The sequence below is a fragment of the Corylus avellana genome, chromosome 11 (assembly GCF_965113065.1).
Source record: "Corylus avellana chromosome 11, dhCorAvel1.hap1.2, whole genome shotgun sequence".
NCBI classification, from domain to species: domain Eukaryota; kingdom Viridiplantae; phylum Streptophyta; class Magnoliopsida; order Fagales; family Betulaceae; genus Corylus; species Corylus avellana.
In genome coordinates, this window is record NC_142500.1 from 19,891,431 (window position 1) to 19,914,348 (window position 22,918).

Here is a 22,918-nt window from a genome sequence, read left to right on the forward strand (position 1 = left end):
GCAAAGCATAGGAAAGAATCCTTATAGTATTGGATCCGAAAATAAGAGCCCATGTAGGGATGGAAGTGGGCCAGGGCCTGGGTTTGATAGGGCCCAACATCTGCCAGTAAGTTCAGTTAAACCATTTTTCACGTACAGGGAGAGTAAAACTGTAGAGGAGCAGAGAACCACAAGAGCTTCCAAGAAAAATGGCGACGAAACTGGAGGCCTTTGAGGAATGGCACTTCCACAAACCAAAGGGAACCAACACAAACGCCAGGCCAAGAAAGAAGAAGAAAAAGAAACAACAAGAAAAAACAAAGAGAAAGAGAAAGTTTTCCCTACGTCAATTGGCTTTTTTTTTTTCCCACTTGAATTGGAATATCTTTGAATGAAAATTTCGAATTGAGCTTTGAAATGGTTTGGTTGGACGTAGAGTTGAATTGGGTTTTCGTTGTTGAATAAGTTGGAGTAGTGTTGGATGAGGAAAACCTGTGTAGCCGGGGCATCACACTTGTTAGAAATGGTATGTGTGAGCTTTAACTCTGTTTTTTTCAAAGTTGATATCAAGCTGCGGACTTTATCTTTGGACAGTGTGGGTTTTGCTGAAATGTGGTTATTTATTCTCATTTCCAATTTTCATAGCATGGGCTGATGTCTATTCCTCGTGTTCTTTGTTTTTATTCGGTTTGTTTTTTGGGTTCTTTGCATGGTTAGAAATGGTTTTCTATGTATTACAACGACGGTGACTCTGAAATCTCTAACACTGTTTAATCTTGTTCCTAAATTTGAATACTGAAAATGTGTGTGCTTCAGAATGAAGAAAGTAGTGTGAAAATTTGAAAATTCAGTTATAAAAAGCGTCGGATTGTTGGAATTGTGATGAAATTCACAGACATTTTGTATGCTCGCTATTCAGGTAACTTTCGTTATATTGGAATTTAATTAGATATAATCAATTGAGTTGGAAGGAATTTATTGAGCTGAGGTGCCAAACCAATTCCATTAAAGTGATAGAAAGTTATCATTTATTTTAATATGACAAATTAAAGTGATTAAAAGAAAGATTTTTTAATAGCTTGGTGGAAATTTTGATATTTTCTGACAAAGTTCAGACAGTTGCTATGAATCTAGAATAGGCTATATCCATGCTTGTTAATAGCCTTTGAATAGGCTATATCTGTGCTTGTTAATAGGCATTGAAATGTCTACCTGCATGGTTTTTTAGTTTGTAAACGTATGGGCTAAAGCATGAAATTCCTCTTGAGCTTCTGCTCTACTGAGTGAAAAATATGGATATACATTGTTGTTGATTCTATGCAAAAATGGTGAAATAGAAAACAGAGAAAGAAAACTGTATATGGATTTATGAGGCTCGACATTGTACCTATGTTCACACGAGAGAAAAATTATTTTGACTATATCCTTAAAATAAAATAGGGTTAAAACTCATATCTCCAGACTCCAGTTAATAGTTACAACCCTGGCCTGATACATGAAAAATATCCAATAAGAGAAGAACCTCTCCCCCATGGGCCCAGAGATTAGAATAGTGTAAACCACTCATTATGAACATGAGTCACTATCGCTAACAATTGTGGCACACTGTAATATATCTATATAATATGGGAATTTTCTATGCTGCTTCTTTTTTTGATGTATATTTTCTGCTCTTACCCTAGAAAAACTGAAAAGAAAAAAAAAATTGTGCACCAGCTTTGATCTTAAGCTATTATAATATTGTACATTTCAACTGCTGCAGGGCATGCCAGAGAATGTTGTTGTTGGTTCTCACATTTGGGTTGAAGACCAAGAATTAGTTTGGATTGATGGACAAGTGATTGATATTAATGGAGAGGAGGCTGAGATTCAAACTAGTAACGGGGAGACGGTGAGTTGAGCTCATAAAATGTCAAATAATCTTCCTTCCTGTCTAATAGGCATTGAATTTCATGATCTTTATTAAATCACTGCTTGTCATAAAAGCTTAAGTTAGTAAGAATAGATGAATTTAAACATTTAATTTATATTTTAACACTCCTCTTCACTTGTGGGCTCAAACTCCTTCTTAATAAGTAAGGCCCAACACGTGAAATATTTAATTGAAATGAGAAGTGAATGAAAGAGACAACGTTTGAACTCATGACCTTTGCTCTGATACTATATTAAATCATCGCTTGTCTTAAAAGCTTAAGCTGATAGGAATGGATAAATTTAATCATTTAATTTATGTTCTAATAGTCTAAAAGTCTAGTTGTCATCAATGTTCTTCCAATCTGTAAATCTTTGCAGCATGGTTTCAAGAATTTTACAGATTTGAACTTCCTTTATATTTTGAATTGATTTGATTTTTTTCTTTAGACTGGTCATTTATGTTTTTATGTATTTCTTTAAAAATAAAAATAAAAAATAAAAGGTGGAGGTGAAACACGGAAAAGCTTCTTGTCATATTTCCAGAAAATGGACTGTTAGAGAAACATTTCTTGGAAACTACCTCCTGTGACATCTTTATTTTCCTTGTACAGAGAGTAAACGATGGTATATGAGAAGGACCAGACATGTCCTTATTTTTCTTACTAGGGATATGTGCATGTACATGTGCCCCTTCCAACGTTAATTGGTTCAGCAATTTGAGAACAAGTACTGACTTGACTACCTTTGCATATCCTACTGAACAGAAAATATGAATATAAATTTTTTCATTTTCTGTTTTGGTGTCAAAATGCTACTTGCCTTTGTTACCTGGCATTGTGTGCTTCAAATTGTTTTCAAATATGACAATCTTATACTGGGGATCTTTCCTGGAAATGGTTTTCCTTTAGCATATTACTCTTACAAGATTGAATAAGAAGAATATATAAGGTCATGACACTGTGGAAATATTAAGTAATACTTCAAACTATCTAAAAAAGGTCATGTCCTGGTATTAGTTTTCTAAAATCCAGCAAGTTAAACTGGTTAGAAAGTGAAACTATGCTTTGTAAAGCATTTTGAAGATCCTAGGGTTAAAAGGTGCTCTTCCCCCCCTTTCTTTTTAACATAATCTAAATGGAGTTTTTTGGAGACCAAGAATCTTTTGGTTGCAAACATCTCAATTATCTTGTTCGTAAGGTTTAATCTAGAATTACAACTATTCAGACACACATGTCACTCCTCTTCTTATAGAGGTAAGTAATATTTGAGACTTCATTTTCTCTATTTGAAGATTTTTCACAGTTTTAGATACCATTTAGGAACCTAGTTCATATAATTATGTTGTTTAGGGGTTTAAAAAACATGTCCACAGCTTCATGATTTGTGAGCCTGCTAGATAGTTAGGATATTTTTTATATTCTTAAACTCTTCAATTCACTATATATAAAATTATGTGGTTTCCTTAGAAGACTATAATGTGTAGGGAAAAATCAGAAGTCAAGTACTGTAAAGTATGTATACTGATTTTATCATCCAATACATGGACACTTTTAATGCATCCCATAAAGAACAAGCTCTCTATTTTCTTCAATTTCATACAAGTTCTGCTTCAGATACATTTCTTAGATTTTTACGTCTTCATTCTTCTTCACAATTCTTCTTGTAAGAGATTATAATCCAACCCTTGTTGTTTTAAGTCTCTTGCTGTAACTTACGGTTTTCTTAAATTTTTAGGACTCTTTGAACAGAAAAAACATTTCTTTTCATCATTTTAATATTTTTATCTATAATTTTGTTTCCATTACAAAGGGCACTGCTTATTTTATTTTCCAAATAATGAATTCACTGAGTGACTTGATGTTATATCCCTTACTTGAATTCATACGGTTTATTCATTTGGTAAACTGACTTCCTTTTTATATATCCTGCTTTGCTATACATCCTACATTGATATTGGCCAGGTTGTTGCAAATTTGTCAAAATTACATCCCAAGGATATGGAAAGTCCTGAATCTGGGGTTGATGACATGACTAAGCTGGCATATTTGCATGAACCTGGACTGCTGCATAATTTGGCAACTAGATTTGAGATCAATGAAATTTATGTAAGACTACCCTCTGCTTCAGTTTTATATCAGTTAATGTTCACTCTGGAGAGAGAAAATTATTAACAAATGCAGCTTCGGGAGGATTTGTTATAATACATTGACATAATGGCAGACTTATACTGGAAACGTTCTTATTGCTATCAATCCATTCCAAAGGCTCTCACATTTGTATGATGCTTACGTGATGAAACATTACAAGGGAGTGCCAATTGGAGAACTCAGCCCTCATGTTTTTGCAATTGCTGATGTTGCATATAGGTAAGCTTATGTTCCTTCTACGTTCTACATTGTTTTCTTAAAAGATGATGCAGTTTGTCTTCTGAATTGCTTAAACTTGGATCAGGGCAATGATTAATGAGGGAAAAAGCAACTCTATTCTGGTTAGCGGTGAAAGTGGCGCTGGTAAGACGGAAACAACCAAAATGCTTATGTGTTACCTTGCCTATTTAGGTGGCCATGCTGCAGCTGGACGGCGGACTGTTGAACAACAAGTTTTAGAAGTAAGCTGGATGATCTAACACTAACTTATAACTAAGACAAGTCACAGCTTCAAAATTTCATGGGCTGTACAAGAAGAACAAGCGTGCCTGTGGAAGGGGAAAAAAAATGGTGTCGGTGGGAATGAATATTTTGATCCATTTGAAAAAGCTGAACATATTTTCTGATGGGAATTAGTGAAAGAAAATCTGCAAGTGGTATTAGTTGGAATTACAATCCAATAGGAAATTTGACCATAAATCGATAAAGTTAGGTATGCGAGTTCAAAGAGTCATTAAATGTTTAGTTTAGAAGTATCTGGGGGCTGTTAAGTGACTTGGTATTAATTAATCATTCTAGTATAGCCGTCAAAGACTTTGTTCTTATGAGCCTTCCAACGTAAATCTCAAACCCAAATTTTAGGTTCAAGTTTGCATTCTATGGCAGAAGTGTAACTTCAAGTCTCTATGATATTTGATGGCTTGTTATCCTTTTAAAGCAATAACATAACAAGAAGCTTCTCTTTTTGGGTCATATATTATTTTCTTGTGTGACTTCAAACATTTGGATTAGATCCTTAGGAAATGAAGCTTTAGTCTCTTTGAATACCCCAAAAATAAGCTGATATAAAAAAAAAATGGAAATGAGCCTTATATGGCTATAAATAACATCTTCTACTTCAATTACCACATAATATATCCTCAGTATTTCTATTATGACCATATTGTGGATTTAGTGACATCTTCAAAACATAGTTTTCCGGTTGCAAGCACAGCATGCTCTTGCAGAAACAGCTACGAACGCGCTTGCACAACAGATTTTGCATGGTGCAAGGCATCTTCATTTACTTAAAAACTTGATCATTTTGTGGATTTAGTGACATCTTCAAAACATAGTTTTCAGGTTGCAAGCACAGCATGCTTTTGCAGAACAGCTACTAACGCGCTTGCACAACAGATTTTGCATGGTGCAAGGCATCTTCATTTACTTAAAAACTTGATCTGTATGGTGGAGGAGAATAGAGCAGTGAATTAGGCATTAGGATTAAGTAGACGAATTCATTTACTTCAAATTCTGTTTTAATAAGTTAATTCAGCTGGATAAAGGAAAAGGATTGAACCGGATTCACTTGCATTCCACAATCTGATTATTCAGTATTAGTTTGTTTGCTTTTTGACTAAGTTTTTACCATGCTTTATCTTGGTTGTGGATAGATGTCCCAGATATGTTCTTGAAGTGTTATTAATCTTCACCAAGTTTTTGCCACTAAGGAGTCACCTTTCCCAAGGAACACAACATGAATGTCTTATTAGTCTTTTCCTAATTGTCAAGATTTGAACCTAAGTCCTATACCTTTATCAGCAGAGCCAAGATCTAGGGGACACACTAATTCAGGGAGCTTGGACAACGGGTTTTGTGTCGTACAAAACCATTCTTAGTCAACTCCTGTAAGCAGGAATAAGATAACTAAGACATGCAGAATCTGCCTGACAAGAAAAAAAATTATTTGTAAAATTGATTTCCTTGTTGACAGAGATTCTTTTGTGTTATATATTAAATTCATGTACTATTAGGAGGCTCTATAGCGCGACAAGCATTCTCAAAGCTAACTGGAGGAGATTAGAGCAGCTAGCCTATGATTATTAAATAATTTCTAAGACTTTCTTTCTTCATCATTGAAAGATGACATCTAGAGCCCAACTTGCAGTATATAGTTGCCTCCTTAATTCTAGTATGATGACATCTGAAGCCTTGCGTGTCTAGTTTCCCTTTAAAAGAATTTACATTAATTGATCCTCTTTTTGCAATTAGGTCATATTAATTTTTAACTTGGCCTATCTGAAGCTCTTGTTCTATCTGATGTGTTGCAGTCAAACCCAGTACTGGAAGCATTTGGCAATGCAAAAACTGTTCGAAATAACAATTCCAGGTGAGAAGCGTGCATATTTTTATGTGAAAATTTTTATTGATTGATGAACCTTACCTTTACATATGTATGAATGTATCTATAAGGGTCCTTTCAAAAAAAAAAAAGTATATATTAAGGGGATCCAGTGAATTTTCATATCATAGTGTATCCTAAGTTCAGGTGGAATAATGAATTTATAGCTATGAGCATCATATGGTTTCAACATTTTAGTGAGTAAATCAACAGGGTTTGCCAGTTAGGTTGCAGCATAGTTCCTAATGGAAGTAGAAATGGCAAAAGTGTTTTAGATGGAATCTCTCTTCCTTTTAGTTCACATGAATATTTCGCGTGGTAAGATGGGATTTTTTGAGAAAACGAACTATCTCTTGCTCATTTATATTACTTCATATAAGACAAATGTGATATTCATAACATGTTGGCAGTCTATACCTACTGATGTTCTCTACGCAGTCGTTTCGGAAAATTTGTTGAGATTCAATTTGATAAGAAAGGAAGAATATCAGGGGCAGCCATTAGAACTTATCTTCTCGAAAGATCTCGTGTTTGCCAAATTTCAGATCCTGAGCGCAACTACCATTGTTTCTACCTTCTCTGTGCAGCTCCCCCTGAGGTAGATGTCTTAGCTTGATTTTTCTCTCCTCTCTCTCTCTCTCCCTCTCTCCCTCTGTCTCTGTCTCTTAAATCTTTTTACTGCTAGAACCTTGAAAGATTTGTATATGTTAAATTATTCAAGTTAATAGATTCTTAATTCCTATCAGGAGAAAGAGAGATACAAGTTGGGAAATCCAAAATCATTTCACTATCTTAATCAATCAAATTGCTATGAACTGGTTGGTGTAAGTGATGCTCATGATTATCTTGCTACTAGGAGAGCCATGGATATTGTTGGAATAAGTCAAAAAGAGCAGGTATTGATTTTGTGTGGATCTAAACACTTGTTTGCGCATATTTCAAACATACTTTATGCAGTAAAACGGAGAATAATCTCTCTCTCTCTCTCTCTCAGGATGCAATTTTCAGAGTAGTGGCAGCAATTCTTCATCTTGGCAACATTGATTTTGTAAAGGGGGAAGAAAGTGATTCAGCAATTGTAGAAGATGAAGAATCCAAATTTCATCTTCAAATGACGGCAGATCTTCTCATGTGTGATCAAAGTTTTGCTATTATCATCATAGATTCATAAGATACTTCTTTTTCTTTTGCATGCGCTGTATTTGTTGATCTTGTTCCTTTCTCAGGTGTGATCCTCATGCATTAGAAGATGCACTGTGTAAGCGTGTAATGATTACCCCAGAAGAAATTATCGAGAGAACCCTTGATCCTCATGGCGCTACAATTAGGAGGGATGGTTTAGCCAGGACAATATATTGTCACTTGTTTGAGTGGTAAGATGCGGGCTTTGGGTCATAGAAGTCATGTTATATAATAACGAAATGCTTTCTTATTTTTATGGAAAAAAATCATTTACACCTCCATGGATTTTATTGCTTCCAGGTTAGTGGATAAAATCAATGACTCAATCGGGCAAGATCCTGCCTCAAAATGTCTGATCGGGGTCCTTGACATTTATGGTTTTGAAAGCTTCAAAACTAATAGGTGATGATTGATTAAGTAGTTATGTAAATGCAGATATGTGCTTATGTCTGTATGTGTGTGTAACTGCATTGCTCCTGTTCTTCTGGTCCTCGTGTTGCACAGGGTGGCTTGAACCACTGACTTCTCAAATTGAGGTCATTTGGACAGCCCCCCAGATGCCACTGGAATTGGTGATTGGTACAATGACTGATAAGTTATAGATGAAAATTCTGATATTGAATTTAGCTGTGCTTTGTACTTAGTTGTTGTGCTTATCATTTTCTATTTCTTGTTTTGCAGTTTTGAGCAGTTTTGTATTAATTTTACAAATGAAAAGCTGCAACAACATTTCAACCAGGTATGAATTAAGTTGTATTTGACAAATTTACTGTTCACTGATTTTCCTCAACATACAATCTGAGCATGATGATGTCTTTCAGCATGTGTTCAAGATGGAGCAAGAGGAATACACCAAGGAGGAAATTGATTGGAGCTACATAGAATTTGTTGATAACCAAGATATCCTGGATCTTATTGAAAAGGTTTCCTTATCCTTTTCTTGTAGCTGACAACTGTATACTCATTCATACAATGTTCTGGTAGTTATTCTTTGGTAACCATACTGAAGACCTAACGATGAGACTGGCCTACGCACATGCATGCTAAAGTTACTCAATAGAATCTTGTTTTACTATAACATTCTGCCTCGTAGGAGTGTAGTGCTAATATCACTAGGGTACCAGGGCCACTGCCACTGGTCATTTACTGGCAGGCACCTTTATTGTGTTCAAAAGTACATGCTTGTACTTATATATTTATTTATTTTTAAAAAATTTTGTAACAGAGAATAGAATCACTTCTAGATAACATAATGGGGATAGATATTCTCATCATGTCTTCCATATGTCTTTTCCAGCAGAAATGTTAAAGCGACAATTAATTAGAAAAAATTCAATAGATATCCTATTGCTCATCATGTCTTATTATGGTTTATTTCTGCACTGTTCATTTACTGAATTAGCTGCCACGCACCCATCTTAATACATCGTGTTTTTGCAGAAACCAGGGGGGATCATTTCCTTGCTGGATGAAGCTTGGTAGGATAACATTTCTTGATTCTTTCTTTGTTAATGTGTATTTACGTATTTGGCTTAATCAATGTCATTGGCCTAATATCACAATCAATCAGATGCTGTAAGGTATCTGATCAATAAACTAATATTTAGTCTTAAAAGAATTATTTTATAAAATTTCAGTTTTGCACACTATATAAGGGCACCTCCTAGCCTCTAGTATTTATATTTAGAGCATGTTTGGAATTGTGTTTGAGAAATAGAACTTTTAAGTCAAACAATGTTTTTGGGCAAAAACTTAATTTTTTAAGCTTTTGCTAAAAGTGTGTTTTGGCCATTTTTAGAATAAAAAAGTAAAAAAAGTACTTTTGAAATTTTGTACCAAACAAGCCAGCTTTTGTTTGGCAAAACTTTTTAGGTACTAGAAGTACTTTTTAAGCTCTTTAACGCCCAAACAGGCCCTTAATATGCAAGGTAGGCAGGAGATGGACAAGTGATCCAATAGCAGGCTTTGTTAGAATGCATTCCATGATTTGATAATAGCAAGTTACAAGGCAGTTCATTTTTTCTTTATTTTGAGGTTATATATATATATATATATATATGGCTTATTTGGTTAGCACTTCTTTTTACAGTATGTTTCCCAAGGCAACTCATGAAACATTTTCACAAAAGCTTTATCAGACATTCAAAGATCACAGACGCTTCATCAAGCCAAAATTGGCGCGCTCGGATTTTATCATTGTTCATTATGCAGGAGAAGTAAGTTTTATTCTCTATTTTGCTATATAAGTTAATGTTTGTAATGTGAATTGTCGTTGAAGTATCTTCACTTTTTCTGCACTTCTTTTCAGGTTCAATATCAGTCCGATCAATTTTTAGACAAAAATAAAGATTATGTTGTTGTTGAACATCAAAATTTGTTGAGTTCTTCCAGTTGTTCATTTGTAGCAGGCCTTTTCCCTTCACTTTCTGATGAGATGGCCAAATCCTCCAAGTTCTCATCTATTGGTGCTCGTTTTAAGGTATCTTTTTTCCTAACATCTTCTTTACAATTGTGGTGGATTTACCTCAGTAAATTACTGTAACTGGAAGGTAATTATATATGAAGTTATGTGATATGTTAACAACTCAATCAATGTCATGCTGTTGGGAAAAGGTCAAACCTCATGTTCTGACTTGATTGGTGCAGCTACAGTTGCAGCAATTGATGGAAACACTAAATTCCACAGAGCCCCACTACATTAGATGTGTGAAGCCAAATAATTTTTTAAAACCTTCAATATTTGAGAATAACAACGTCATGCAACAATTACGTTCTGGTGTAAGTACAAGCTGAAGTCATGATGTGCTATTATTTATAAATGCTTGTGCACTTTATTCTCATTTTCAGTTGTGTAGGGGGTTCTAGAAGCAGTCAGAATCAAATGCACTGGATACCCTACTTGCAGGACCTTTTTTGAATTTTTAACTCGATTTGGTATCCTTGCACCAGATGCTTTGGAAGGCAAGTAAGTATCAGTTTATGTTCCAATCTAGATAACAATTTTAATGTTTTATGTTTTCTTCACTTGCCCATATTCAAGTTCTTTCTCATGTTTACTGATTGTACATTGTTAAATTCTCATTTCTGAAATAAGCAGCTATGAAGAAGAGGTAGCATGCAAAAAGATTCTGGAGAAGATGGGCCTTACAGGCTATCAGGTGACACCCGAACCATTCACAGGTTGAGGAGCAGCTGATGTCTGTTAACCCTTAAGATTATAATTTTAATACTTTGAGTGCTCTAAATATCTTTATTGGCCTCAGCCTGGTGGGCAACCTGAAGTTATCTATTTCAAGGAAGTTCTCATTTACTATGCTTGAACTAGCTATGTATTGAGCATAATCACATCCGCTCTCATATTAATGTACATCCTTCTTTTGCGAGATGTCTTTGTATAGGCAATTGACCCATAAATAATTTTCCAGATTGGGAAAGCAAAGATTTTCCTAAAAGCTGGTCAGATGGCTGAGTTAGATGCACGGAGAGCAGGCATACTTGGCATCTCAGCCAAGGTCATTCAAAAGCAGATTAGAACTCATATTACTCGTAAAAACTTTGTTAGTGTGCGGAAGGCATCTATTCGTATACAATCCTTTTGGAGAGGTGAGTCCATCAAATGCCCATTTATTGGAAATGTACCATTATTTTCAGAATGTTTCCGTGATACACCTGGGCATTATCAGCTGATGCATGTACCATTTCACTAAATACCATCATTTTTACACAGTTTTCAGTTTCCCATGCTCTAAGGTTTCTTTTGGCTGAATACCGAATATCTTGTGTCTTATTGTTATGACTTCTAGGAGAACTGGCTCGCAAATTATATGAATTTCTGAAAAGGAATGCAGCTGCTATCAAAATTCAGAGGGATTTGCGTAGATTCTTGGCCAGAAATGACTACATCAGAACTAAGTTTTCTACACTAATCTTGCAGACAGGTTTACGGGCTATGGTTGCTCGTAATGAATTCAGGTACAGGGAGTGTACGAAGGCTGCAACTATCATTCAGACAGGTTTACGGGCTATGGTTGCTCGTAATGAATTCAGGTACAGGGAGTGTACGAAGGCTGCAACTATCATTCAGACAGGTTTACGGGCTATGGTTGCTCGTAATGAATTCAGGTACAGGGAGTGTACCAAGGCTGCAACTATCATTCAGACAGGTTTACGGGCTATGGTTGCTCGTAATGAATTCAGATACAGGGAGTGTACCAAGGCTGCAACTATCATTCAGACAGGTTTACGGGCTATGGTTGCTCGTAATGAATTCAGATACAGGGAGTGTACCAAGGCTGCAACTATCATTCAGACAGGTTTACGGGCTATGGTTGCTCGTAATGAATTCAGATACAGGGAGTGTACCAAGGCTGCAACTATCATTCAGGTTATTTTATAGCTGTTTTGCATTGCTTAGTATTAATAGTTTGTTGCTTTTCATGTTCTCCAAGATTGATTATAGAAACTTGCAGGCCAGTTGGCGCTGCCACAGAGCCTTTTCAGATTATAAGAAGCTTAAGAAAGCATCAACTATTTCGCTAAGCAGATGGAAAGGGAGAGCTGTCAGCAGAGAGCTTAGGAAACAAAAGAAGATGGTAATCACTTTTTTTACATAGTTCTGTTCTTAAATTATTAAGTAATTCTTTTTCGAAATTTGATATGCTGTCTGCAGGGAACTTTTGAAGAATGCATGTTTTGCATACTATCACGTTATAGCTAGTACCTTTTTGCCTTCTCCTAGACTGCTACCTAGTCATATTACAATACTTAGCTGTCTCCTGCTGACAGAATTATGGGCTTTTAATAATATGAGGGTATCATCTAGAGTTCTTCTCTCTTTAAAAAAACATTGCTATGAAAATAAACTATGATAATAGGACTCCTGCAAAGTCCACTTTCAAGGCATTCAAAGATCATTTATGAACTTTCCATGAAGTCTGTGTGCGTGTGGGTGAATGTACATGTCAAGTATTGAAACTTGAATGGTAATTGTTCAAGAGATTAAAAAATTGGCACTTTTAGACATGGTTAAATTATGATGGAGATTAGTTAACTAAGGACATTTCCTATATCTACAAATTTTCCACCACCAAAAACTGTTGGCTTCCAATGAAATGAATGGTGCATGTTCTGCTATTATGGTTAGTACGCACCAGAAGCATCACTCTTAGTTGATTAAAGAAATGTGTTGGCTGTTAATGAATGTCAGGTTGCCCGAGAAGTGACTGACAAAGCTTTCCCTGTAATTAGAGAACCCTCAATTCCTGACCGAGGTGCTGAAAAGATTGATACTCTCATCATGGAAGTGGAAAATTTGAAGGTAGTGTTTATTAAGCCTGTACATTTTCAAATGTTCCAGCATTCTTCTATTTTCTTTTTCTTTGTTTTCCTTCCCTGCAAGGAAAGGTTCCGTCAATCTTCTTATTTTTGGCTCTTAAGCATCTGTCAATGCAAATGTTATGACAAAAAAAGATGGACATGCTGACATAGTAAGTTTCTTCCTTAAGAAAGGCTGGTGATTTTTTCATTAGAGAATTTAACATACAGAAGATATTTTTAAGAGGTCTACCAATGAGGGGGAAGTAATAGTTGAAATTTTAAAATTTGAATTAGGAGGAGAATGGTTACCAAAGGAAAAATAGGTCTTTTCCACCGTCTCCTCCCTGGCACCTCCTCTCTCTCTATGCTGCTTACAAAATCTAACACGGTAATTGGCTAATCAATTGTAATATTTCCTATTACAGTTTATGTATGGCAGGGCAATGTTGTACTTTTATATGCTATAATGTATGTAAATGAGAAGCCAACAACAACTCAAGGGTTTGCTCTTGCAATCTTTTCCATCCTCTTTCTAGCCATCAACATGACATGATATTTAGTTGTCTATGAGGTCCAAGGTCCAAGTCTAGTAACCCCCACCCCCATTCCGATTTTCTTTACTTTGCCATGTGCAACGCCTGCAGTTGGTTCAATGTTAGCTCTGCCTGTCCTCTTTTCTTCCATAATACGCCACGTCACTTGACCTCTCCTTATCTTGCCTACTATCTCCAAGTTATCAAGACTGGATTGGTATATAATTTCTTTCTACATTGACTTGATAAGCATCCATCTTTATGTAGTCTTGATAGCATCTCTCCTCTTCATGCCCCATCAATAGTCGTATCTTGTTGATTTTATATCCACTACATTGATCATCATAAAATTGGAAGCACATCATATGCTTCATTCACGAAACGTGAAGATGAATATGATTATTGATAGATGCAGTTAGGGAAGAATGAGCTTCCTTGTTTAAGTTGTTTTTTGTGTTGGCACAACTTATTGATACTAAGATTCCTATTTTTCTGGCCTAGGGATTCCAACTTCCTTTTTCATATATTTTATGTGGTTTTACTTTACACAGGCCTTGTTGCGGGCAGAAAAACAAAGAGCTGATCAATATGAAAGGAAATATGCGGAAGCCCAGGAATCAAATGAAGAAAGACGTAAAAAGTTAGAAGAAACTGACGGAATAGTTCATCAACTTCAGGACTCCTTGAACAGGTAGTATTATTAGTATGATGCTCTTCAAGTATTGCTATAATCTCACAATTGTTGATTAACATAATCCTTTTTTGGAAATGTTAGATGTAGAATTTGACACGGTGTTTCCTCAACAATTAAATCAAATCTGACAATAAATGCTTGCATGTGACATAGTTCACTGCTAAATGTGGAACCAATTCTTGGAATGAAACTCCGGTTGTAAAAAGATAGTATGGCATGTGAATATTTTCTCTCTTTTATTTTATTCTTTAGGGAGATGGGAGAGAGCCCTCTCTCCTCGCCTTAAGTCCTCCAAGTTGAAGATGAGACCGTATCAAACCCCCCATGTTTTATGAGCGAATATTATCTTATAATATAGAAAATATCACAAAATTGCTGACAATCTTGAAAATTTCACTCTTAGGGAGATTAACAGATGAAAATCAACCATTTGGAAGATGTTTTAAGCACTGATATAACACTGTGACCATTTGATATTCATTTTTCTTTCGACCACTTTGCCTTTTTCATTGAGTCTGGCCTTGATCACTTCTTTTCTACTCTTCTGATTGGAAAAATAAACGATTGTTTTTTTTTTTTTTTTGAAGTGTTAATGACAAGAAAACATATTCTTCAAGTCAAGATTATAGACCTTGCTACCTACTCTTGTAGAAAGATACTTGAAAATGTGGACAAAATGGAAAGAAAATTTTTGTGAAAACGAGAAAGAATGCAGAAGATACTAGCAACAAAATAAATAAATAAAAATTAAAGAGAGAGAGGGGGCTGGGAGCATAAGGAAATGAGCATGGTATTAATACAGAAGATACTTCAAGTATTTCCATTTGATAGAAGCTGCAATCATTTTAAAATTATGACAAGTTGTAAAGCCTCTCTTAAGTCATTTGACTAATACTAAATCTAATTTAGTGTGTCTCAGGATGATGTCTTCCATGTCAAGTCAAGTTTCAGAGCTGAAAATGATATTGTCTACTTCATCAAGACAGACTTCAACTTCTGGACCCGTTGATGGGGATGAACAGATTGAATTCACTTCCAGTACCTCAGATGCTTCATCCTCCGACTCTGATTTCACTTTTGCAGCTCCAATTCCAGCTTCACCAACCTTCTCTGCCACCAACTCGAGTTCCTTCCAACTGATAGTTCAGGATATTTCAGCAGCAGAATTCTCAGGTCAGTCCATCTTCTTAGTGTATTGCATTGAGTAGAAGTGAAAATAAGTTGCTGAAAGGATTGAATCAAACAAAGAGATCCATGGATATATAAATTTTTGATAAGCTGATTTCCTACAGTAAATTAAATATTCTTTCTGACCTCCATACTTTTGCATAGCCTTATCATATTTAATTAAAAAATGTTTGTCTAATTCAAGAAATCTCAATTGATCCCTCGTTGCTCTAAGAGGAGAAGTAAGAGGTAGTTTTTTAAATTTTCATTAAGTAATAAATTTCTCTAAAAAAGTGCAATAAGGTGTGCAATCCTAATATGAAGAATGTATACAAGAGAATCACCCAAAAGCAAAATGGACATCTAAAATCAAAAGATCAAATGACTTAAGATGATGGACCAGCTTGTTGCTACTTGGCTTATTGCAAGGGAGATCGAAAACACCGAGTTTGCCCGAAAGTTCTCACTTTGTTGGAATATAATTTTCTTTGCAATTCATTCCCTCTAAGTCTGCATCTCAGTTTGTCCTTGCTTCTTAGAGAACATTTTTATGTTCCAATTTTATTTGCTACTCTTTTGAATATGGAATGTTTCCAAGCTAACAATGATTTTTTTTTTTTTTCCTTGGATTGGTGCACTGTGCAGGATTTGAAAGTGATAAGGAGAGGGCATTTGATGACTACTTCTAATGGAACTTTTTTCTCTATTAAATCTAGCTTCGATATTAGCTAGTTTCATAAAACTTGGGCCTTTGGGCATTGTAGAATAGGTACCTACTCTAAAATGAATTTTCACATACGTTATCATAAAAGATTGTAGATGGACAGATAATCTTGTTTAGGATGCTTAATTAGTCATTAGTCGGTTGTAGATAAGTAATGCTATATTAGTTCACTTGCATATTTTGTGATTTTACTTGCTCAAACGGGCAAAGGGCCAAAAGTGCAAAAACATGATTGTATGTTGGACAATCTCCAAGAATAAATTTATTCTTCCTAGCTTTTGCGTTTAGGCTCCGTTTGTTTCAATGTAAAATGTTTTTTGAAATATGTTTTCCCTCTTTTTTGTTATTTGATACGACCGAAAATCCTGATCAAATCGAAACATTTTTGGTTGACCCAAAAAGTCTTAATTTAATTTTCGTAAAATGTTTCTTTTTTTAAAAAAATCCTAAACCATTTTATGAGTTTGGGCTTTCTTTTTCTAGCAAGCACTCTCACCGGTATCCATGCTTTATGTGGTGCCTTGCTTTAGATTAAGGATGCCTAAGATCTTTTTTATAGGGAAACAAGGTACGTAGTAGGATTTGTGGTCAGTTCTTGTTTGAAAAATTCTTGGTCTTGGGCATCCTTAATCTTGTTTTGAAGTTCATGGTTTTGGTTAGACTAGCCCGCGGCGTTGTGTATCGGGTTTTGGACGTATGTTAAAAGATGGGTATAAGACTATACAAATTAACTCTAACTCAATTAATTAATTAAATGCATCGTGCATCTCAAACCTAATTAACGAATCTTGTAAGAAATTGCCAGCCTCAACTAACCTCATGTATTGACCATAACCTCTTCATCCATTCCTGTTGAGCCTTGGGCATTTTGAACCAATCAACTTGGGCCTCAATTAAGTATGTGAAGTTTTTGTCACGGTAAAAGAAAAAGAGTTCCGTTGTGTGGACATGGGCTGAAGTCTCATAAACGTTCAAGGCCTGGTCATTGTTCAACTTTTCAACCCTATGCATACAACCTTTATTTGTTTTTAGACCCACTAATTTCCTATATTTTTCATTGCTTTGACCGTGAAATATTATTATACATATATAGCGTGTATTAATTTGATACGTTCGACACGGTTCAACCTTCAACCCGATCGATGCCTAGTCCAACTTGTATTTATGCACCGGTCAAGCATATATAAAGAAGCTCTCTCTCTCTCTCTCTCTATATATATAAATAGCTCTCCATCTCCTCCATTCTCACACCAACTCCAAGCTTATTTCCTTTCAAATTAACTTGTGCCCAAAACCCACCAGAGAGTAGAGAAAAATATCGCAAAGAAAGTTCATTAATTTCCTTTGAAACGACGACGATGGGTCTCTCTTATAGACAAGTGCTCACAATCCTATTGTTCTTCGCCATTTTCTTAGCTTCTTCCCAGCTTGGAGCCACAAGGTCACTGCAGAGAGAACAATTCCAGTCCCTGAGGGGGATAGTGGCACCATCTGGTCCCAATCCATGCACTTACGTCCCAAAAGCGGGTCCAGGCAGGTGCACCTAACCAGCTGGCCTTGCTGCATGTGCTCGCAACCCCTGCATGGTGGACCTACGTACATGGTGATGATCAGCTAAGCTGGAAATGATTAACTTGATTTCACTTTTATTAATTATATATCTTTTTTTTTTTTTTCTTCATGTATTATCTCAATTTTTATTTATTTTTTCTTGCCTGGTTACAACCATATCAAGTAAGATTTGGTTGTACGTATGTACGTCCATGCATCATGCATGCATGTAAGTTGTAACTGGTTGTTTCAACAACACCAAGAGGTTGAGAAACTATAAATAGATAAACATATTTAATTTTAAATAAAAGAATTTCAATGTGAAGATCGAAAGGTTAATCTTCGAATTTTGAAAATTGAAACCAATACAGGAGACTGGATGCACTTGACGGCGGCTTCCAACGGATTAAGTTCTAAATCCTTTTACTCAAAATAAGATATATAATATGAATCTTTCTCTCTACTCAACAAGGCTGAAGAAAAATGAGATAGATCAAGAAGGATATTTAAAAATCAAAATAAAAATGTACTATGAAATATTAATTCCTGAAAACTTTGCAGCAAAATGTACGTGTAGCGAGTGAATTGAGCAATTCAAGCATTTGGGCCAACTTCAATATGTGAACAAGGCATATCATGAACGAGGGCCACGCAAAATTATATCAAATTAATACTCTGCAACTAATAATCCAGTTTATTATTGTCAGCTTGCAAAATCTTTGCTTTTCAAATTATAAAAAAGAAAAAAAAAATGGCGTGTAATTGTTGTCAAATCTGGCTATAACTAAGTTAATCAAATTATTATAAAAATACACCATTCTCACAGTAATAACATAAACAATTGTCTACCATTCATACTCTTAGGACCAATTTATTTTCTATCTAATTAACTAGAACTAATTAACAATATCCTTTCGCAACAAATATATAACCCATACAAGAAATTTCCTCGCACATATATGTATGCAATTCTAACCCAGTCTACAAAGTCAAAGTCATATGAGTAGGGAGCAATGTTTTAAGGGTCTTGCACGCATGAGACGATGATGAAAATTTGAACGGGTCGATCAAGAAATGCAACTTAATTATACAAATGCACGTGGCACTTATTTCTAGCTACTAAATAAGTTTAGCAAATATTTTTTTGATTCCAAAAGCTTAGGATGACAGAAAAATGATAATTTAATCATTCAATTAATATGTTAATACTTTTCATAATCAAGTGTAGGGTTCACAATCTCTCGATAAGTGAGAGATTAATTGAAGAGTTAGATCAGGACCTACTCTAGCTACATATATATCCATTGCTGAGAAATATGCTTGCACTATAGTTAATATCGTTTTACTCTAAAGCGTGTGAGAATAATAATAAAAAAATGTGAGTCTCCCATGTTAAGGGGTGCAGGGTGTTTGAATTTTTTTTCATCAATACTAAAAAAATGAGTGATAGATCAAGAAAGACGTGACAAAATAAATTTTAAGATTCTAAAAAAGAAGAAAGTAACATAATAAAAGTAACTCGAACACATTTAACATATATAGTTTGGCTTAACAAGCTTACTTCCACGGACAAACCACTAGGAGAAATTTTAGTAAAGAAAAAATACTCAAAACCTAAAATTTCAATATACCTAACTTTTTTTTCTTAGTGAGTTCTTTCTCTCTCTCTCTCTCTCTCTCTGTGTCTCTCGTTGTAGTCAAAAGGCGGAACAAAGGTGCTTTTTAAAGAGGTTCAACATCGGGTGGTGCAAGATAAATTCGACATGACTTTATTTATAAACGCCAGTCATACATACCACACGACAAAACCAACCAAAAAAAGTCATACACGACAAAAGTATATTTGTATTTAACTTTCCAAATTTCTTTCAAATTAGAAAATATATATATAATTTCGTGAATGAAGCAATTATATATATATATATATATATATATATAATTGCTTCATTCACGAAATTAAACGTGAAGATGAATATGATTATTGATAGATGCAGTTAGGGAATTGAAGAATGAGCTTCCTTGTTTAAGTTGTTTTTTGTGTTGGCACAACTTACTGATACTAAGATTCCTATTTTTCTGGCCTAGGGATTCCAACTTCCTTTTTCATATATTTTATGTGGTTTTACTAATTTACACAGGCCTTGTTGCGGTGGGCAGAAATACAAAGAGTTGATCAATATGAAAGGAAATATGGGGAAGCCCAGGAATCAAATGAAGAAAGACGTAAAAAATTAGAAGAAACTGACGGAATAGTTCATCAACTTCAGGACTCCTTGAACAGGTAGTATTATTAGTATGATGCTCTTCAAGAATATTGCTATAATCTCACAATTGTTGATTAACATAATCCTTTTTTGGAAATGTTAGATGTAGAATTTGACATGGTGCTTCCTCAACAATTAAATCAAATCTGACAATAAATGCTTGCGTGTGACATAGTTCACTGCTAAATGTGGAACCAATTCTTGGAATGAAACTCCGGTTGTAAAAAGATAGTATGGCATCCGAATATTTTCTCTCTTTTATTTTATTCTTTAGGGAGATGGCCGGGAGAGAGCCCTCTCTCCTAGCCTTAAGTCCTCCAAGTTGAAGATGAGACCGTATCAAACCCCCCATGTTTTTTGAGCAAATATTATCTTATAATATAGAAAATATCACAAAATTGCTGACAATCTTGAAAATTTCACTCTTAGGGAGATTAACAGATGAAAATCAACCATTTGGAAGATGTTTTAAGCGCTAATATAACTGTGACCATTTGATATTCATTTTTCTTTCGACCACTTTGCCTTTTCCATTGAGTCTGGCCTTGATCACTTCTTTTCTACTCTTCTGACTGGAAAAATAAATGATTTTTTTTTTTTTTTGAAGTGTTAATGACAAGAAAACATATTCTTCGAGTCAAGATTATAGACCTTGCTACCTACTCTTGTGGAAAGATACTTGAAAATGTGGACAAAATGGAAAGAAATTTTTTGTGAAAACGAGAAAGAATGCAGAAGATACTAGCAACAAAATAAATAAATAAAAATTAAAGAGAGAGAGGGGGTTGGGAGCATAAGGAAATGAGCATGGTATTAATACAGAAGATACTTCAAGTATTTGCATTCGATAGAAGTTGCAATCATTTTAAAATTATGACAACTTGTAAAACCTCTCTTAAGTCATTTGACCAATACTAAATCTAATTTAGTGTGTCTCAGGATGATGTCTTCCATGTCAAGTCAAGTTTCAGAGCTGAAAATGATATTGTCTACTTCATCAAGACAGACTTCAACTTCTGGACCCGTTGATGGGGATGAACAGATTGAATTCACTTCCAGTAACTCAGATGCTTCATCCTCCGACTCTGCTTTCACTTTTGCAGCTCCAATTCCAGCTTCACCAACCTTCTGTGCCACTAACTCGAGTTCCTTCCAACTGATAGTTCAGGATATTTCAGCAGCAGAATTCTCAGGTCAGTCCATCTTCTTAGTGTATTGCATTGAGTAGAAGTGAAAATAAGTTGCTGAAAGGATTGAATCAAACAAAGAGATCCATGGATATATAAATTTTTGATAAGCTGATTTCCTACATGCACTAAATTAAATATTCTTTCTGACCTCCATACTTTTGCATAGCCTTATCATATTTAATTAAAAAATGTTTGTCTAATTCAAGAAATCTCAATTGATCCCTCGTTAACTCTAAGAGGAGAAGTAATAGGTAGTTTTTTAAATTTTTTATTAAGTAATAAATTTCTCTAAAAAAATGCAATAAGGTGTGCAATCCTAATATGAAGAATGTATACAAGAGAAGCACCCAAAAGCAAAATGGACATCTAAAATCAAAAGATCAAATGACTTGAGATGATGGACCAGCTTGTTGCTACTTGGCTTATTGCAAGGGAGAAAGCACCGAGTTTGCCCGAAAGTTCTCACTTTGTTGGAACATAATTTTATTTGCAATTCATTCCCTCTGAGTCTGCATCTCAGTTTGTCCTTGCTTCTTAGATAACATTTTTATGTTCCAATTTTATTTGCTAATCTTTTGAATATGGAATGTTTCCAAGCTAACAATGATATATATATATATTTTTTTTCCTTGAATTGGTGCACTGTGCAGGATTTGAAAGTGATAAGGAGAGGGCATTTGATGACTACTTCTAATGGAACTTTTTTCTATATTAAATCTAGCTTCGATATGAGCTAGTTTCATAAAACTTGGGCCTTTTGGCATTGTAGAATAGGTACCTACTCAAAAATGAATTTTCACATTCGTTGTCATAAAAGATTGTAGATGGACTGATAATCTTGTTTAGGATGCTTAATTAGTCATTAGTCGGTTGTAGATAAGTAATGCTATATTAGTTCACTTGCATATTTTGTGATTTTACTTGCTCAAACGGGCAAAGGGCCAAAAGTGCAAAAACATGATTCTATGTTGGACAATCTCCAAGAATAAATTTATTCTTCCTAGCTTTTGCGTTTAGGCTCCGTTTGTTTCGACATAAAATATTTTCTGGAATATGTTTTCCCTTTTTTTTTGGTTGTTTGATATGACCGAAAATCCTAATCAAATCGAAACATTTTTGGTTGATAAAAAACTCTTATTATTTAATTTCCGTAAAATGTTTCTTTTTTTAAAATCCTAAACTATTTTATGAGTTTGGGCTTTCTCCTTCTAGCAAGCACTCTCACTCGCATCCATGCTTTTGTGGCACCTTGCATTAGATTAAGGATGCCAAAGATCTTTATAGGGGAACAAGGTACGTAGTAGGATTTGTGGTCAGTTCTTGTTTGTCTTGGGCATATATCCTTAATCTTGTTTCGAAGTTCATGGCTTTGGTTGGACTAGCCTGCGGTGTTGTGGATCGGGTGTTGGACGTATGTTAACTCTAAATCAATTAATTAATTAACTAAATGGATCTTGCATCTCAAACCTAATTAACGCGAATCTTGTAAGAAATTGCCAACCTCAACAAACCTCATGTATTGACCGTAACCTGTTCATCCATTCCTGTTGAGCTTTGGGCATTTTGAACCAATCAACTTAAGTGGGAATGGGTTTACTTGGGCCTCAATTAAGTATGTGAAGTTTTTGTCACGGTAAAAGAAAAAGAGTTCCGTTGCGTGGACATGGGCTGAAGTCTCATAAACGTTCAAGGCTCGGTCATTGTTCAACTTTTCAACCGTATGTATACTACCTTTATTTGTTTTTAGACCCATTAATTCCCTATATTTTTCAATGCTTTGACCTTGAAATATTATTATACATATACAGCGTGTATTAATTTGATACGTTCGACAGGCTAGGGTTCAACCTTCAACCCGATCGATGCCTCGTCCAACT

General features: G+C 35.0%; 2 protein-coding genes across 2 annotated transcripts; both read left to right on the forward strand.

Annotated features, from left to right (window-relative positions):
* Window positions 1-336: 336 nt before the first annotated feature.
* XIJ (P-loop containing nucleoside triphosphate hydrolases superfamily protein) lies at window positions 337-16,315 on the forward strand. Its single transcript, XM_088511982.1, has 26 exons — window positions 337-505; window positions 1,742-1,870; window positions 3,855-3,998; window positions 4,114-4,259; window positions 4,345-4,501; window positions 6,350-6,408; window positions 6,859-7,018; window positions 7,167-7,316; window positions 7,415-7,551; window positions 7,647-7,793; window positions 7,903-8,004; window positions 8,284-8,341; window positions 8,424-8,525; window positions 9,043-9,080; window positions 9,692-9,818; window positions 9,911-10,081; window positions 10,249-10,380; window positions 10,458-10,567; window positions 10,700-10,760; window positions 11,028-11,205; window positions 11,406-11,986; window positions 12,072-12,194; window positions 12,809-12,919; window positions 14,003-14,142; window positions 15,065-15,318; window positions 15,958-16,315. Exons 1-26 carry the CDS (start codon window positions 461-463, stop codon window positions 15,999-16,001), a joined length of 3,606 nt encoding a protein of 1,201 aa, XP_088368108.1. The 5' UTR covers window positions 337-460; the 3' UTR covers window positions 16,002-16,315.
* Window positions 16,316-19,794: 3,479 nt separating this feature from the next.
* On the forward strand, window positions 19,795-22,048 carry LOC132166710 (myosin-16-like). Its single transcript, XM_059577578.2, has 3 exons — window positions 19,795-19,868; window positions 20,791-21,044; window positions 21,692-22,048. The coding sequence occupies exons 2-3, from the start codon at window positions 20,792-20,794 to the stop codon at window positions 21,733-21,735; spliced, it is 297 nt and encodes a 98-aa protein (XP_059433561.2). The 5' UTR covers window positions 19,795-19,868; window position 20,791; the 3' UTR covers window positions 21,736-22,048.
* Window positions 22,049-22,918: the final 870 nt, after the last annotated feature.